The following is an 18,535-nucleotide window of genomic DNA, read 5'->3' as shown; positions in this document are numbered from 1 at the left end:
TCTGCCCAGCTCAACCTCGCAGCAACTGCTGATGTTTACTCCATTATTTAACAGAAAGAACTCACTCCTCAGGTTGCCTCCTTCCCTGACTCTGCCTCCACCCCCACCCATTCCATTCTGCACATTATAGCCAAAATGATCTTTTTAGCACTGAAAATCTGATCAGTTCTCAGAGGTTCAAAACCCTGTCATTCCTTCCCAGTGCATCTTCAGATGAAACTCAAAGATTTCAACTTAGACTTACTCCTGGTCACCCAGCTCCCCTTCTCCGGTCTTTCTCCTACCCAGCGTCTGCCTGGGCTCACTTTGGCCTTCTTGCAGTATGATCTCCACCATAACGCCCATCTTCTCCGATTGACATGCTCTTCTCTCCCCTCCTCCATCATCCTCACCCTTCAGGTGTCAGTTTAAACATCACTTTCTCAAGAGAGCCTTCTCTGACCTCCTCAGACGAGGCTAAGTCTCTCTGCTTTCCTAGCAGTCTGTATTTTACCTCTGAAGCCCATATCACAAGAATAATACATTCTGTTGCTTATGTTATTATTTTTTAATGTATGAATTACATTAGACTGCATGACCCATGAAGACAGGGATCCTGTCTGTCTTGTTTATGGCTGCAACTCCTACTCCTAGCTCATAGGAACCTGGCACATTTTATGCCTGGCACATAAAAGGAGATCAACAAACAGTTATTAGATGAATGGATATTAGAACCATATTTTGAGATAGGATATTATTGCTCTTCTGTTAAAACTAGTACATTTACAGTTTTGGCCATGTGTGCTACAAGCTCACCATGAGGCTGTGTGTGAAGCAGTGGTCTTGACATTCCATCCTCCCACCACAACACAACATCAGTCCTTCTCTTGTTTCAGTCATTAAACCCCCAGGACTGACTTCATTTTGGATTTCACATCATGGTGAATAGTGTTATGATTTTTATAATGTATAGTATGAAAACCCAAAAGAACACCAAACAGAGGAACCCCAGGCAGAAGACAACAAACTCCTGCTCCTGGCTGACACCCTAATCTGTCTGTCAGTGATCATGTCACTTTGTGCCATGTCATATTCTGTATATGGGATACCCTGAGGGAAAAGTGGGATTCCCACAGAGGGAGGAGTTGACAAGGAACCTCATTTGTCTGTAGCATTTAGCAAAACCCAACAGTTTCCATTTGCTTAAGTGGATTTATGAAGTTTATTACTTAGTTTAAAATAAACTTAGTTTCACAAATGGATAAATGGCTTAAAAAGTTGCTGCGAATAAATCAAGCATTGAAGATCATTTTTCTTAGTATAAACTCCGTCTTAGCTCATAAATAAGAATAATCTAATCAACATCCGAGCTTCCACCTAGCAAGCGTTAAAATTATTAAGATTTGAAATGTAGATTAGGGCCCTGACTGGTTGGCTCAGTGGTAGAGCATCAGCCTGGTGTATGGTTGTCCTGGTTTCGATTCCTGGTCAGAGCACACAGAAGTGACCACCTGCTTCCCCCCCCCCTCAACTCCCCCCATCTCTTTCTTGCTTACTGTCTTTCCCCTTCCCGCAGCTATGGCTCAATTGGCTCAAGCGCATCAGCCCCAGGTGCTGAGGATGGCTCCCTGGAGCCTCCACCTCAGGAGCTAAAAATAGCTCGGCTGGGAGCATGGCCCCAGATGGGCAGAGCATCGGCCCCAGATGGGCAGAGCATCAGCTCCAGATGGGAGTAGCCAGGTGGATCCTAGTCTGGGCACATGCGGGAGTCTCTTTCTATCTCCTCTCCTCTCATTTGCAAAAAGAAGGAAAAAATAAAAAAAGAAATGTGGATTTATGTGAATAAAAAAATTTTTTTTTTAAGATTTTACTCATTTTAGAGAGAGGAGAGAGAGAAGGAGGAAGAAGCAGGAAGCATCAACTCCCATATGTGCCTTGACCAGACAAGCCCAAGGTTCCAAACTGGCGACCTCAGTGTTCCAGGTCAATGCTTTACTCACTGCACCACCACAAGTCAGGCTGAATTTATGTTAATTTTATCAATAAATACTTTGAATATGTATCTGGCCTGGAGATATTATCTGATAGTATTCAGCCGATATAATTAGCAAGACTTTTTAAAAATATTTATCATTAATTCTAACTTTGAAATTTTCTTGTTTTGTGTTTTTTATACATGCATACTATATTAGTATATGTGTCTATAACTTATACATGATTGAATTATTGTTTATTTAGGAATGCCTGCTCATAAAAATGTACTGAAAGTGGAATGTAATAAAAAATGTTCAAATGGACCTGACTTTAGACCCCTGTGTTACCTCTATTTCTGTGGCCTGAAGCATGTTACTTAACCTCTCTAAGTGTCAGTGTTTGTATTTGTAAAATGGGAGTACCTCATTTCTAATGCGGTTGTGAGATGAAACGAAAGGATGTGGATGAGACACTCACTGAGCACAGTGCTGCCTCCTAGCAGGCATTCAATAAATAGTTCCTATCAGTGCTCAGTTGTGTGTCTATCTATCCATCGATGGTAAGCTTCTGCATCTGATGCTTATCTCTTGCTGTAATATTCTCCCAGTCCCTTTCTTCATCTATCATGTCTATTTATCCTTTATGGTTCTTCTCTGAATCCACCTCCTTCAGGAAGCCTTCCCCTAAATTCTTCCCTCCCCCAGACTGGGGAAGATGCCATTCTCTGATGTATTGCCAGTATCTGTTTACTCGTCTGTCTCCCCGTTGAGACTACAAATTCCTTGAGTCCTCGTGGAGAGACAAGAATACACTTATCTGTGTCTCTTCTGCATCTTCAAAGCCTGGTAGAAAGCAGATGCTCAAAAGAAAAATGTTTGTCAGCTGAATGAACAGATGACTGAGTGTCTACCCAGTCTGACCCCACCATGTGCTAAAGACCCTGAGCCAACCTTTGGCACAGGGCGCTGACTCATCGGCCCCTGGCAGAGCACTGACATGAGCTGACCACATCAACTTCGCCATCCCAAGGACTGCACCAAAGTGCCCATGGCTATACTCAGTCTCTATTGAAAACTCCCATTCCCTTTTTTCTAATGTGCCATTACATTTAAGTCAGCACTGTTGTCTTAATTTTAAAAAAAAAAGAAAAAGAAAGAAAAGGAAAAGGATACCTCACCCTGTACCCAAATTTAAAACCTTCCTAGGGTGGAGGGTGTGATTGATGGGAATTAACCACACATGCCAACCATTATGCATTCCCAAGGTTTGTTGTGCCAAGTATCACTCTGAGAACCTATACAACCAGCCTAAAAAAAGATTTGTGGTGGAAAATAAATATATGCATAGTGTGTATACTGTAAGAAACAGAGGTTTTAAGTGCAAGCCCTTAGAGTTTATGGGAATTTAACATCTTTTTGATTAAAAATACCAACATTTCCATTTTAACTTCAAGGCTGGGGAAACATTATTCCATTTTGCTAATTATTTTTTTTCCATAAAATAATTTATTATTAAGGGTAGAGATATTTTATACATCTGGCAAAAAAATACAATTACTGTAACTCCTTCGAGAACCAGGAGCTTATTGCAGTATTTATAACACACCGGAATTCAAGTTTTAGGTCAACATTTGAATAAACAAATGTCTTGGGATGAAAACGCCAAACCTTGTTGAAAATATATATTTGTGTAGGTGTCTCTTCAATGCTTATATATGAATCATTGGAAAAAGCCATAAAAATATCTCTTTGTTATTCTGGCAACTGCTATTGATTTGTTCACAGATCAAGGATTTCAGATCATTGTTTAAACATATGCCCAAGTAGTCAGAGGCAGACCCCAAGGTAAGAACACCTGATTTCTGGGTGTCTGTGGATGAAAGGACACTGAGCTAGGAAAGTCTTTCTTGTCACAATAGGAAGAACCCCACTTTTCACAGCCCCCGGAACAGGGATTGAGTCTTTCTATCCCCCATGGTCTTAGTGGCTGATGGCTTCCTAGCATTCCGATTCCCACTGGAAGTAAGGAACCTGCTTTGCTTTCTTTCCCCCCATTGATTGAGAGAGGGGGGGGGAGCATCTGCTGCCATTCCACTTAGTTGTTCCATTTAGTTGTGGACTCATTGATTGCTTCTTGGCCTTGGCGCACCAGGACAACGCTTTATCCACTGAGCAACCCAGCCAGGGCCAGGAAGCTGCCTTTTTAAAGAAATAATGTTGTGACTCGTGCTGAGCCTACAGGACAATAAATAGTCATTGAGTGAATGGTAGAATAAATGAAGAATATGAAATAAGAACAGGGCGTGATGATAACTCTAAATCAGCAGTAGGAAATGGTTGCAGCACAACAGGGCATATGTGTACATTCCTAACTATTAGGCCCTTGGTTAGGGATTTCCAGGGTAAGGGAAAGGAGGGAGGGAAGAAGGAATTATATAGCTTCTAGGGAGCATAGTTTTGAAAAGACATTTACATTCATCATTAAGTTTTAGTCATATTATTAAAAATCAATTTACAATATAACTAACTTTAAAGAATAGCATGAAATTTTAACTTCTATCAGAAGAAGCCATGTTTTTGAGGAATTTAAATACTGCATTAGCTCACCACTCTACTATTTTTGTAGGTTGGAGGAAGGTGGTAACCATAGCTGTGCTGAAAACAATAAATCTTTGTGTTCCCCCATGTATTAAAATAATAAAATTAATAGATTACATTGGCATAATTCCATAAGAAACACAAAAGTATTCTTGGAAGTGACTACCTTCTATATGACAAGCTTCTGCTAACTTAAATAGCCTAAGTGTGGTTATCCAACTCTACCTTCTGTATTATTTATACTGTCCAGTTATCTCCCCCTGTAAAGCTGCAAAACTTTCCTTCCCAAATAAGTAAATAAATACTTTCAACAATTCATAAGAATAAAATGACTACCTGGCAGCATACCTTGTTTTTATGAAAATAAGTAGCATTGGACTGGGATGCTAAGGACCCAGGTTTGAAACCTCAAGGTCGCCGGCTTGAGTGCGGGCTTACCAGCTTGAGTGTGGGGTTGCTGGCTTGAGTGTGGGATCATAAACATGACCTCATGCTCACTGGCTTGAGCCCAAAGGTCACTGGTTTTAGCCCAAAGTTGCTGGCTTGAGCCCAAAGGTAGCTGGATTGAAGCCCAAGGTCGCTGGCTTGAGCAAGGGGTCAAGGCACATATGGGAAAGCAGTCAATGAACAACTAAGAAGCTGTAATGAAGAATTGATGCTTCTTATCTCTCTCCTTCTTGTCTGGCTGTTCCTATCTGTCCCTCTCTCTGACTATCTCTCTGTCTCTGTTAAAAAAAAAAAAAAAAAAAAAAAAAGCAAGGTCCACACAATATCACATGGCTGAACAGGAGTAAGGCAAGTGGCAGTGGTGAAAGGTGACTGTACTTACCTATGGCTGTGCTCTGCTCCAGATAGTTCTCATACACACCGCTGCACCTCGAGTTTCCAGGCTGTGCGAACAACAGACCATGAGGCATTTACAAACAAAGCATATGTTCCTAAACTTCCACAAAACAAACTGATAATACTCCCAGCAGACAGAGGCGGATTTAACAGCAGGCGCACCAGGCGCACGCCCTGGGCCCCGACTTCTGAAGGACCCCGCAAAACCTTAACTTTACACTTTTTTCTAATGACACCAAGTTTGGTGTCTTATGTGCAATTTTAGTATTAATAGTACATAATATTTTTTATTTATTTAAAAATATGGTTAACATGTATTTTTATTTTCCCTCTCTCTTTTTTTTTTAAGGGGTCCACTATTTTCTTCTGTGCCCGGGGTCCTCAACTGACCTTAATCTGCCTCTGCCAGATGAATGAAGCAAACAATTTCATTTTCTGATATTGGAAGTGTTTGACGGGTAAAAAAAAGAAAGAAAGAAAGACTTGGGGTGGGGCATGTAGACTCTTTTGAATAGTGCATTGTTTGGAGCTGCAGAGATTGGGGTGAGGGTCATCAAGGCTGTCACTGAGATACAAGGCTCAAGGACACTGCTTCTGCTTGGGAGGTCATATTTCAGGACTCAATTCGAGCCTCAGCAAGCCAGTGTGATCTCCAGGACACTTGTACGAACACTGGCCATTTAGCAAGCCTCTAGCTAACCATGACGTGGCAGATTGGAGCCCTACTCTGCTGATGTTTCTGTCAGGCTCACCTTCAGACTTGAAAATCTCATGTTCTCTTCAGTAACGGAATGGGACCTACTGATTGATGCCTTTGAGAAGGGGCATCTCTGCTTTAGCTAGATCAATCTGGAAGTTTCATGCAGGAGCATTTGGGGGAATAACATCGGAGACACGGAAGGGGCTTTCAGAATCATCTGAACAAGTGAGGACTAGAACTCAGAAATATGCAAGAGGAATGGAAAAGGTTGGGTATATTCAAAAGGTATTTTCATGGTAGAATCCTAGGTCTTGAGGACTGAGTTAATACAGGGCTCAGACTGTGAGGAAAACAAGACTGTGGATTACTGAAAGAGTAGCAATGCACAGGAGAGAGCTGAGGGGCCAGGCGCTGCGGCCGGTCTGGGTGAGGTGTTTAAGACAAGACCCCAGCACAGACACTAACTGGGATGACATCTTATGTAAAAGGGGCGTCTCGCCTTCAAAAGAAAGTTTGAACGAACTGGAAAAGGAGGCAGAAGAAGAAGAGCAGCGAGTCCTTCAACAGTCAGTTATGAAAACAAATGAAAATATGACTTTGAAAGAATTGGAGGCTAATGAAGACAAATTTAATAAGGAAGACAAAACAGCCACTGAAATGTACAGGCAGCAGAGACTGGCTGAGCGGAAAGCAACTAAACTGAAGAATAAATCTGGAGAAGTGCTAGAGATGTCAGCAAAGGATTACGTTCAGGAAGTTCCCAAAGCTGGAGAGGGCTGGTGGGTGACCTCCACCTTTACAAGCGAGGCTTCGCCTCTGTGCCCTGATAAATCCGCACTTCAGTGGGTTTGCCAGGAGGTTTCCTGAGGTTAAGTTTATCAAAGCCATTTCAACAACCTGCATACCCAATTATCCTGACAGGAATCTGCCCACAGTATTTGTTTACCTTGAAGGTGATATCAAGGCTCAATTTATTGGACCTCTAATGTTTGGTGGCATGAACCTGACAATAATGAACGGGACTGGAAACTGTCTGTGTCTGGAGCACTCAAGACAGACCTGGAGGCAAACCCTAAGAAACCAACTGAAGATGCCTGTGTCCTCGGTGCAATGCCCGCCCCCATGAGGAGGAGCAGCACTGCAGAGGACGGCTGAGGCTGTGCCAGGGTAATGTGCTGAACATTCGTGATGTGACAAATCATCTGCATTTTTTTTTTGTATTTTTGTATTTTTCTGAAGCTGAAAACGGGGATAGACAGTCAGACAGACTCCCGCATGCGCCCGACCAGGATCCACCCGGCACGCCGAACAGGGGGCAACGCTCTGCCCACCAGGGGGCGATGCTCTGCCCCTCTGGGGCATCGCTCTGTCGCGACCAGAGCCACTCTAGCGCCTAGGGCAGAGGCCAAGGAGCCATCCTCAGCACCCGGGCCATCTTTGCTCCAATGGAGCCTCACTGTGGGAGGGGAAGAGAGAGACAGAGAGGAAGGAGAGGGGGAGGGGTGGAGAAGCAGATGGGTGCCTCTCCTGTGTGCCCTGGCCGGAAATCGAACCCGGGACTTCCGGCATGCCAGGCCGACGCTCTACCACTGAGCCAACCGGCCAGGGCCTCATCTGCATTTTTTAAAAAGGAAAAAATAGGAATGAATCCTTTGGTTTTTAGCCTTTTATAATTACATTTCAAATCTCACACAGATTTCAGAACTAATCATTGCTAGGAATCCTACTGAATTTCTCAGAACGCTTTTTAAATTAATAACATTTCCTTTAAAATAAAAACAGCTAAAATTTTTAAATAAAGAGTAGCAATGCCATATTTAACATGATGTCATGATGTCTGCAATCTGGTTTGCGGTCAAAAGGCTCAGTTCAATCTTGATATAAACAAGCAACATAATGTTTGTGGCATTGTAGCTAGAGAGCGAGGTAAGAGCTGGCAACAGAGAAGCCAGAGGAGCAGACACATAGTGTCAGGCCGCAGGCGAACTCAGGGCCAAGGGCCGTGTCCTGGACAGCGCTCTCATGGTGGTAAGGCAGGGGCTCGGGTTCCTAGGGAAGGCAATGAAAGAATACAAGAGATTCTTGCAACTTACTTTGAAACACATCAAAAATAAGATGGATTCCCTGTCCGGTTGGCTCAGTGGTAGAGCGTCAGCCTGGCGTGCAGAAGTCCCGGGTTCGATTCCCCGCCAGGGCACACAGGAGAAGCACCCATCTGCTTCTCCACTCCTCCCCCTCTCCTTCCTCTCTGTCTCTCTCTTCCCCTCCCGCAGCCGAGGTTCCATTGGAGCAAAGATGGCCTGGGCGCTGGGATGGCTCCTTGGCCTCTGCCCCAAGCGCTAGAGTGGCTCTGGTCGCAACAGAGCGACCCCCCGGAGGGGCAGAGCATCGCCCCGTGATGGGCAGAGCGTCGCCCCTGGTGGGCGTGCCGGGTGGATCCTGGTCGGGCGCATGCAGGAGTCTGTCTGACTGTCTCTCCCCGTTTCCAGCCTCGGAAAAATACAAAAAAAAAAAAAAAGTAGATGGATTGATGGATGATAGATGACTACATAGGATGACAGAGCAAATACAGCAAAATGTTCATTGTATTATCTAGATTGGTGAGTATATAAGTATTTACTGTATAATCCTTTCGACTTCTCTGTATGTTTGAAAATATAATAAAAATTGAAAAACATGACAAAAGGAACAAAAACAGCAACTAGAGATGTGGAATCAGTGTCACACAATGGAAATGTATCAGAAGCCAACAGAAGAGGCAGCCAACATGGTCAAATAAATGCTGGCGACAAATTCAGAATATTGAAGAAGGAGATAGGTTTAGCAATTAAACCACTGGTGAGAAAAATAAAAATAAAGAAAGGTCGACACTGTAAAAGTAAGTTCTATCAAGTTGTCAAATGGAATTCAGATCCTAAAAGTGTAGTATAGATGTGAACACAGAGGTAAAGATAGTTTTTTCTAGAAGGTTGTGGGTAAAAGATGAGGAGATGAAATACTATTAGTGCGGTTGGAGGAACCCAAGTTTATCTGCAGACAGAAGAAAGAACCAGTAGATAGAGAATAAAGACTGAGAAAGAGGTTGATGGACAGAACAAGGGCACAGAGTTGATAGGAAGGGGTGGGACAGGAGCTCAGGGGAAGATTAGCTGTGGAGACAGTAACTAAGGAAGACAAGCAAGGAAAACACAGGAAGAGTTGGAGATGGGAAAGGGCAGAGTTGAGGATAACACACTAGACTGCTCCAGGGTTCCCAGGGAAGTGAGGTGTGAGGTCAGCTGTTGAGGCTGAGATTGGGGAATTAGGAGTAAAAATGATCTACTCCCGGCTCTGTCAATGATTCACTCTCTGGCTCTGTACTGAGAAAAATGATACTTTCTCTAACTAGCATTTGGAAACCCTCAAATTAAGCTCTCTAGTGATAAGGACAGAATTGCACTGCTTGTTCCAAAAATAATAAAACATTACTTACCAAATAGCACAACTTTTCACACCGTATGGGGCAGTAAGCCATTTGTTCTGTGGCTTGAACTTTGATCCTCACATCTGAAATACCACCCACAGGGGGCTGCTTTCCTGGTATTTCATTGTAATACTCATGATCTTCCCTCTCCTCAGCATGACTGTCAATATGCACCTCCTCACTGTAAGGGAAAAAAGAATCCCTAAGAGGCTGGGCGGGAATTCAAATGCTGTAGGGGATGCAAAGGGATCAGAACCATGCAAATCATCCCGACAAACTTTGCATTCATGCTGTAAATTTATAGATGTGCGTGATGTCAAACATCTGGATGGAAGCAGCCGGATGGCGGAGTTGTTTAGACTTCTGTAGACAACTGCAGTGACGTAAGCCAGCCCAGATGCCAAGTGGGATGCTTTTGTGTCTTCTCCCCCAGTAATTAAAAAGATATATACACATATAAATGAACTCCCTCAGTGTAAGACATTGCTGTCAAAAGAATATAAAAATACAAGGTTTTCCTGGATATCTCCAGCATGTTTTGTACCATTTCATAAATGCTTCACTCAAAGAAACTGGAGATATAGGGCGGGGGGGGGGGGGCGGGGGAGGCGGGGCTGGCCCAGTTTATTAAAACCAAGATGAAAAAAGTGAAAAGGCTACGGCCAGCTATCTCATCTGCACCAAAGCTAAAGAAGTTCATGGGATTCCTATAGAAATATTAGAACCATATGTGGCAAGAGGGTAATTTGTCTAAACATGCATTGTTTTTAAAATTAAAGGAGGGCAAAAAAAATGTACTTTTCTTCCAAATTGGACTTAGTAAAAGTTTCTTATGAAAAAGTAAATCGAGTCCTCTCCGATGGAACCGATTACACCAACAACACACACAGTTTGGTTGGATTCATTACATGTCAACAAAATGACAGCACTAAAATGTAAGTGCTGTCCTGGGAAAAATTCAACATCTGGCCTTATGGTAACCACCCCTCCATTGCTACCCTCAACCACTTCAGAAAGGGTGATCTCCAAACCCAGGGTTTGTTGGTACACAAAACAACAAATTAGGGGGAGAAATGCATTTAAAAGTGCTGAAAGTCTCGTTTTTTCAGGTGAGAATTCTTCAGGCCAGGGGCCTCGTTGCATTACCCTGGCCTGAAAGTGTTCGGCTTTCATTGCAGTCTTTCTGTCTTTAGAAAGAACCACCAGATCCTTGGGTCCCGTTGTTTCTCACCCCGGGCCGCAGTTTAGCTGGAGCTGATCTGCTTACACTGCAAACCAACAAACTGACAGGAATTCTTGCAACAGACATTTGGCTCTACTTATTTTGTTCTTCACTCTTGATTTTAAAAAAAATTGGTATGCTTGGGATTTGAGGTTGAAACAAATCTGATATATCTGTTGATGTTTATTATTTTATGGTGCTACTTAATTAATTCATAGTTTTGTATAACATCAGAGAAACATGGCTGATTCCTTCTCATTTTTAGTGTCTCCTTTAATTTTGTTATAAATCAAGGGGAAATATTTGGACAAATATGAGTGGAAGAAAAATAGGAAATGTCACTATTTGTGCTGAAACTGTGCCTATTTGTAAGAAGAAAATTACTAATTTCACTTATCAGTTTTAAATCCATATTGATTTTTAAATTGAACAAAATATAGTAAATCAAATAATTATAGAACTTTTGGCTGACCTTTCACAAGAAGTGCTCAAAGAAGGATTTTTCAAATATTGTTTAAACCGGAGCTCAAAAGCCTGGCCTATGGTACTTATGACATCGTGGGCCATTCCATTGCGGCATTCCAGTATGTGGCAGGCTGCAAAAGGACATTAAAAAAATTATAACAAATTTTTGGGGAAAGAAAATTATATAAAGTCAAAACACTTCCAGAACATGAGTTGGTAATTGAATAAAAGGGTTTATAGGTTTACAAGCTCTATTTGGCTCTGAAATGAATGGCATAATACTACTTTATATTTCATATGCATCCAAGAGAAAAAACATTCATATTTTATATCTAAATATCTCAAAACATAAATGTCGGTCTCAAGGCAGGTATTTTGGGCCCACATTTTTATATAAGTAGGATGATTTTAACTAATATTCAAGTTCAGTGTTAACTCTAGAATTCAATGTAGGAAATGCTTAGGACAGTGATCTGCAGGGAAGATGAGGTTTTCAGTCCTGTCCTTGCATGGTATGCTACAGAAGATTGAAAAAAAAAAAAGTAACTTTCCAAATCTCCTACCCCCAAAGGGGTAGGAACTACTTGTGAAGGTAGACAGACGCGTTAGAATACCTCTCCTCTAGCCATCCTTCTGCCCTGTCATCGCTGGCAGTGATGCTTTGGTTAAACTCTATGAAAGAACTATCTCAATGAGCATCAAAGCCAAGGTTTCTTGAAGATGCCATTACCAGAAGACATTGCAATTTTCATTAGACACTTTCTCTGAGAAGCAGTTACTGGGAAGGGCTAGTTTTCACAAGCAAATTAGAGAAATAAATTGTGAAGGAGGCAAACGACAAAACATCAAAAACAAACTAGTAAATGCTGCTGCTTTATGTGAAAATAGGAGCCTGTGTTCAGGGACTCCCTACCTTAAGACACATCTTTCTTGCCTTGGTTAGGGGACGGTGTCATGCTTAGGGTCTTGCAATATGAAGAGTTAATTGAATCTGAGGTTTCATAAGAAGGCTTAGAAGGTGTCCTAAGGATGACTTCAAGAGAGAGGCAATGGCTCATGAGAAATTATTAAAAATATATATTGGTTTGTATAGCCTGAACAATTGAGGGATGAGGAAAAGCTTGATAATGGTTAGATATATACAAGAATGTTGTAAAAACTGTCAGCTATTCTCTGAGAATAGGAAAGAATGAAGTGAGGAGCCAAAGAGATGAGCATGGGAAATCAGATCAGATCCTGGGGAAGCATCGTGTTTCTTAGGAACCATAAAGCCAATGCTGGGATACAATATGAAAAGGGATGCCAGAGGACAGGAGAGATACCTGACTTTATGGAATGACGTAACTGTATGGACTTGGAGGCCTGGTTTTAAGCTTTGCATTGTCTTGGAAAGACTTTTGTATTTATTTAAAGACTTTTGAATTTATTAAATTCATTCACATCTGACTAAACTTGCAGAGCCTATAATAGTAGGTTCTAGTAGAAACTACAATGATGTTTCTTAGCCTTATATTGATAATCTTGTCAAGAAATACCAGATAATTGTCATTTCAGATTAGCTTGATGTTTATTTAAAGCAGTGGTCCCCAACCCCCAGGCCACGGACCAGTACCAGTCCATGGGCCATTTGGTACCGGTCCGCAGAGAAAGAATAAATAACTTACATTATTTCTGTTTTATTTATATTTAAGTCTGAATGATGTTTTATTTTTTAAAAATGACCAGATTCCCTCTGTTACATCCGTCTAAGACTCACTCTTGACGCTTGTCTCGGTCACGTGATACATTTATCCGTCCCACCCTAAAGGCTGGTCCGTGAAAATATTTTCTGACATTAAACAGGTCCGTGGCCCAAAAAAGGTTGGGGACCACTGATTTAAAGGATTTCTGTCTTTGAACACTTTTGAAAAAGATGGAGGGCGGGGTACTATTACTAAACCAAACAATGTTAAGGTGTCAAATCTCTAAGAGTTATTGATCATTCCTTACAAATTTGTCCCTTTAAAGAAGAAACTTGGATCCTAAGGTAGATGAAGAGCTCATTACAGTCCTGAAAACCCAGTTGAGAATGTCTATACATTTATATCCTTCTTACCAAAGGAAAATTTTTCATCTATCTTTAGACTGACATTTTATAAAGCCTTTTCTTTTTCTCTACAGTAGCTTCACATAGTGACCAATACATATGTGTTTTAAAAATGTTTTGATTGAATAAATACTGATTCCTCTGAATCACATTAATAATTCTACTCAAAGGAATTATCTTCAATTTTATAAAAATAAGACCTACGATGAGCCCCATAGTAGGTCAGGTTCTCACAACACTGAGTGGTACAAAGAACTGCATGGCTCATTTGTGGCAATGGTCTCCTCCTTCCTGGTCAGGGCTCCTATCCTTAAACCTCAAAGAGCCCTTACAGATGTAGCCTCTAGTTGACCTAAAAAGAGTTGTGTTACATTATGATTTTTAAAAATAGGTAATTCACTTGAATTCTTGTTTTTCCTCTCATAAATGCCAGGTCCAATTTAAAATGACGAAAAAGTTCTGGCTGGTTTGCTCAATAGGTTAGACCAGGGGCAGTCAACCTTTTTATACCTACCGCCCACTTTTGTATCTCTGTTAGTAGTAAAATTTTCTAACCGCCCACCAGTTCCACAGTAATGGTGATTTATAAAGTAGGGAAGTAACTTTTTATAAAATTTATAAAGCAGAATTATAGCAAGTTAAAGCATATAATAATAATTACTTACCAAGTACTTTATGTCGGATTTTCACTAAGTTTGGCAGAATAAATCTTTATGAAACAACTTACTATAGTTAAATCTATCTTTTTATTTGTACTTTGGTTGCTCCGCTACCGCTCATCATGAAAGCTGGAACGCCCACTAGTGGGCGGTAGAGACCAGGTTGACTACCACTGGGTTAGAGCATTGATCCAATACACGAAGGTTGCAGATTCAATTCCCAGTTAGGGGATATAAGAATCAACAAATGAATGCATAAACAAGTAGAACAACAAGTCGATGTTTCCAATGAATGCATAAACAGAAAACATTAATATTTCTCTTTTTTCTTTCCTCTTTCTCTCTAAAATCAATAAATTTTTTTAAATGAAAAGACCAGAAATCATATAGAAATGGAGACAAACATTTTTGTCATTTTATTTTTTCTTAGGATCAAGGAGATGTCTAGAAATAAACATGGGGAAGATAATGAAGCAGAAAGTTCAAACATAAATAAATGAATGAATAGATGGATAAATAGATGGAAAAAAGAAAGGAAAGAAGGAAGGGAGGGAGGGAGGAAAAGGGGAAGGGAAGGAGGGAGGGAGGGAGGGAGGGAGGGAGGGAGGAAGGAAGGAAGGAAGGAAGGAAGGAAGGAAGGAAGGAAGGAAAGAAGACTAAAGGTATGCTCCCATGAGAAGGATGAGAACAAGGATGTTTAAAAGGACTTTGTAAAAAGATTCAGATCCAAGTTGAAGTTCCAATTATGCCACAATCAGTGTGACCCCAAATAAGCTGCTCTACAGCAAGGTCCTCACCTGGCAACTCCCATCTGGGGCTGATGTTCTGCTCATCTTGGGCCATGCTCACAACCAAGCTATTTTTAGTACCTGAGGCTAACGCTCCACAGACCCAACCTCAGTGCCTGGGTTAATGTACTGAAACCAATTGAGCTATGGCTACAGGAGGGGGAGAGAGAGAGAGAGAGAGAGAGAGAGAGAGAGAGAAGAGGGAGGGGAGGGGAAGAGGTAGAGAAGCAGATGGTCACTTCTCCTGTGTGCCCTGACTGGGAATCAGACCCAAGACATCCACACTCCAGGCCAACACTCAACTACTGAGCCAACTGGCCAGGGCCACCTTATAGAAATCTTATCCTTCCTCTGTTGCAGTACCTTAAACAGTCTGAGGAACAGAGCTAGGCACGTGGGGCACACAGGAATTAATGAATCACCCAAACCCACAACTGTCCTCTACCAGTTCTCATATATTTCTGTTTTATTTCTCTCAATTTTTCTGATTCTGATACTTTGAGGTTTTGATCTTGTTCTTGGGCTGATGCTACCAACATAATTTTCTGCTTTATTTTGGATAACCTTGCTACTGCCATATTAATTTTTTTGAGGAGATTAAACAGATAGAAGAAAAAACAGTGGTGTCTGTCTCCATGAAAGAAACAACACTGGACAGAAAAGGCTGGCCCTGTGCAGATGTGCTGTGCAGCCTCACCACCTTCAGGCAACACACATTCATGATGTTACTGCTGTCACGCACATGATGCCCTGTAAAAATGGTCTTGGTTCTTTTTTAAGTTGCTCATAGGCCAGAATAGAGACAGGTTGAAAATCACATACAAATATGCCCACTTCCTAGGGTTAGACACATCTCCAAAAGCTTAGATAAGAGCCAGTTTGGCCAAGAATTGCCCAATCTTTAGCTAATGAAAATGAAGAAAGACAAGTATATAAAAAGCCCTAATTCCCAAAAAACAATTTGATTTTCCAGTGATATGATAACTTTGCATGGAGGCCTGAGCACTGATCTCCATGTCTGGAATCAAATGCAGATCTGGGTTCTTTTCGTTCTACCTGGTAGCCAGATAAGCCTACAGCGCTACCCTTGGTTTTCAGGTACGATATTAAGTAGGATTTAGAAGACTCTTATTTCAAGGAAAAAGAATTAAATAGATAGAGAGATAAATAAATAAATCTTATATTCATATTCTTCTGTCTTTTACATTTGGTTTCCTAATGAGATAATCATAAAAAAGAGGTTGAGACTACTGTTAGAGGATAATAGGTTCTTCTTTACTGTTTTATATTTTAATAGACAACTTTTTGGGTCTTGTTTCTGTTTTTGTTACTAAGAACAGGAAATTTAAACATGCAGCTTCTCAGATTAGCCACCAGATGGAGGTGTGGGATTGAAGCATGGAGTCTACCACCCCTGGAGGGGGGTGCAGCTTGAAGAAGCAAGCCAGTAGTCAGAACACAATTAACTAATGTAACCTGGACAGTGGTGCATGGATTTGATAACCATAAACATAAATCTAAATAAATGGATTAATGTAACTTGGTTTTACAGTCTTTTATTTTTATTTTTTAACTTCCTTCAGACTCAGAACCATCGCTTCTTGGCCTTTTGGCTAAAATCAAGTGGAAAGGCAGTCTGGGGAAACCAGGGGCTCTTAACAGACGAGATTCAGAGAAAATATGTAAACCTTTCTGGACGGCTACATATTTGGAGTAAGAGGTGAAGAAATTCCCTCATTTATGGCAATTACAGGAGCAGGCTGTATATTAGTCACTAAGTAAACTCACAACATCCTTACTGGAACTTACCTTTTCTACAGAGAAGGTCTTTTTTAAAATGAGAAGCTCACTAAAGGGTCCTAGCCAAGATGGAAAAAAGTGGTAACTGCCCTGACTTGAATGCACTAATGTTAAAAGCAAATCAAGCGAAGAAGAGACAGCGGGAACACTCAGGATCGTTAGCATGAAGCTTAGTCTCCCTGCCTTCTCTACTTCCTGTCAGCCATGCTCTCATCCCTGAGGTCTGGCTTCTGCCTTTACCAGTCCACTGACATCGTGTTTCCCAAAGTGACCCATGGCTTGTTTATTGCTGGACTGGATGGCATTTTCTTTTTTAATTTTTTTTAATTTATTTATTCATTTTAGAGGATATATATATATATATATATATATATATAGAGAGAGAGAGAGAGAGAGAGAGAGAGAGAGAGAGAAGGAAGGAGGAGCAGGAAGCTTCAACTCCCATATATGCCTTGACCGGGCAAGCCCAGGGTTTTGAACCGGCAACCTCAGCATTCCAGGTCGAGGCTTTATCCACTGCACCACCACAGGTCAGGCTGGATGGCATTTTCCACCTTCATTCCCCTTAACTCCTTTTCAGAGAGACATTCCAGTGTCTCCTCCCAGAGAAGCTTGCTCTTCCTTCTCCTTAGGTGCTACTCACCTCCTGGTCCTCCCCTCCCCTGACTACTCCTCTGGCTCTCCACTGTCTCCCCTGACTTCTGCTCCCTGAGCCCCTCAGGCCTTTTCTTTCTGGGTTCCTCCTTTGGTGAGCTCACTCACCCTTAGGGCTAAGGAGTTGTTTTCCCAAACGCCTTACAGAAGACCTGATCTCATATTCTCTCTCTCTCTCTCTCTACCTGCCTCTGCTCACCCAAGCTTCTCCTGTCTGCTACACATTTTCCCCTGGATGAAGCCAACTCACTAGGTAATTTTATAACATTGTCTGTTTTCACTCTTGCTTGTATTTATTCAAGAATTTAGAGACACCAAGAAGAAATTAAAATTATGTTAATTAAGTCTCACTACCCAGAGCTAAGTACAACAAATATTTTGGTATGTGTCTTTCCAATATCTTTTCTATGCAGATCTACTTCTAAAATGTTACCTGGGATCATACTATACACCTTGTTTCATAATCTGTTTTTTGCACTTAATAATATTGAGAATATTTTCCCCATGTCATTATTTATTCTCATATAACACTAGCTTTAATTGCTACATAATCTATGGATTCATTCAAATAATTTGCTATTCATGAATATTAAATTAATCTTATTTTACCATTACATAAATAATTATGACAATGACCTTTACTGTTTCATCTTTGTGCATGCCCTAATTATTTCCTTAAAACTGCATACACCCCTGGCCAGTTGGCTCAGTGGTAGAGCATCGGCCTGGTGTGCGGGAGTCCAGGGTTCAATTCCCAGCCAGGGCACACAGGAGAAGTGCCCATCTGCTTCTCCACCCCTCCCCCTCTCCTTCCTCTCTTTCTCTTCCCCTCCCGCAGCCGAGGCTCCATTGGAGCAAAGTTGACCCAGGCGCTGACGATGGCTCTATGACCTCTGCCTCAGGCGCTAGAATGGCTCTGGTTGCAACAGAGCAACGCCCCAGATGGGCAGAGCATCGCCCCCTGGTGGGCATGCCGGGTGGATCCCGGTCGAGCACATGCGGGAGTCTGTCTGACTGCCGCCCCCTCCCACCGTTTCCAACTTCAGAAAAAAAAAAACTGCATACAATATCTCATTAAATCCTCATGACTATCTGATTTCTATTTTTTCATCATATCCAAACCCTGATATCCAAACAGTTCCCAAGTACTGTTAGTTTACAAATTTGTCCAAACTGTCCCTCCCCCAAGGCCGTTTAGAACTAATGAAATGTCCCCTGAACTAGACTGTAGAATTACAGACTGCTTTCTGCTCAAGATCACTTTTGCAAATACAAATGCCAGAAAAATTATTTTACAATTGCAAT

General features: G+C 41.6%; 1 protein-coding gene and 1 pseudogene across 1 annotated transcript in view; one reads left to right on the top strand and one right to left on the bottom strand.

Moving 5' to 3' along the window:
* The window catches only part of SHC4 (SHC adaptor protein 4), a 139,240-nt gene that overhangs the window by 16,824 nt on the left and 103,881 nt on the right, over nt 1–18,535 (bottom strand). Inside the window, exons 7-9 of the mRNA XM_066276470.1 lie at nt 11,251–11,374; nt 9,566–9,737; nt 5,380–5,440 (exon numbers count right to left, since the gene is read on the bottom strand). Coding sequence (XP_066132567.1) covers nt 5,380–5,440; nt 9,566–9,737; nt 11,251–11,374 — 357 coding nt within the window. The remainder of the gene's footprint in view (nt 1–5,379; nt 5,441–9,565; nt 9,738–11,250; nt 11,375–18,535) is intronic.
* On the top strand, nt 6,475–7,248 carry LOC136333910 (phosducin-like protein 3 pseudogene; annotated as a pseudogene).

This window comes from Saccopteryx bilineata, chromosome 4 (assembly GCF_036850765.1).
Source record: "Saccopteryx bilineata isolate mSacBil1 chromosome 4, mSacBil1_pri_phased_curated, whole genome shotgun sequence".
Taxonomy (NCBI): domain Eukaryota; kingdom Metazoa; phylum Chordata; class Mammalia; order Chiroptera; family Emballonuridae; genus Saccopteryx; species Saccopteryx bilineata.
Note: the sequence above shows the minus strand (reverse complement) of the source record. Positions and strands in the feature narration are given on the sequence as shown.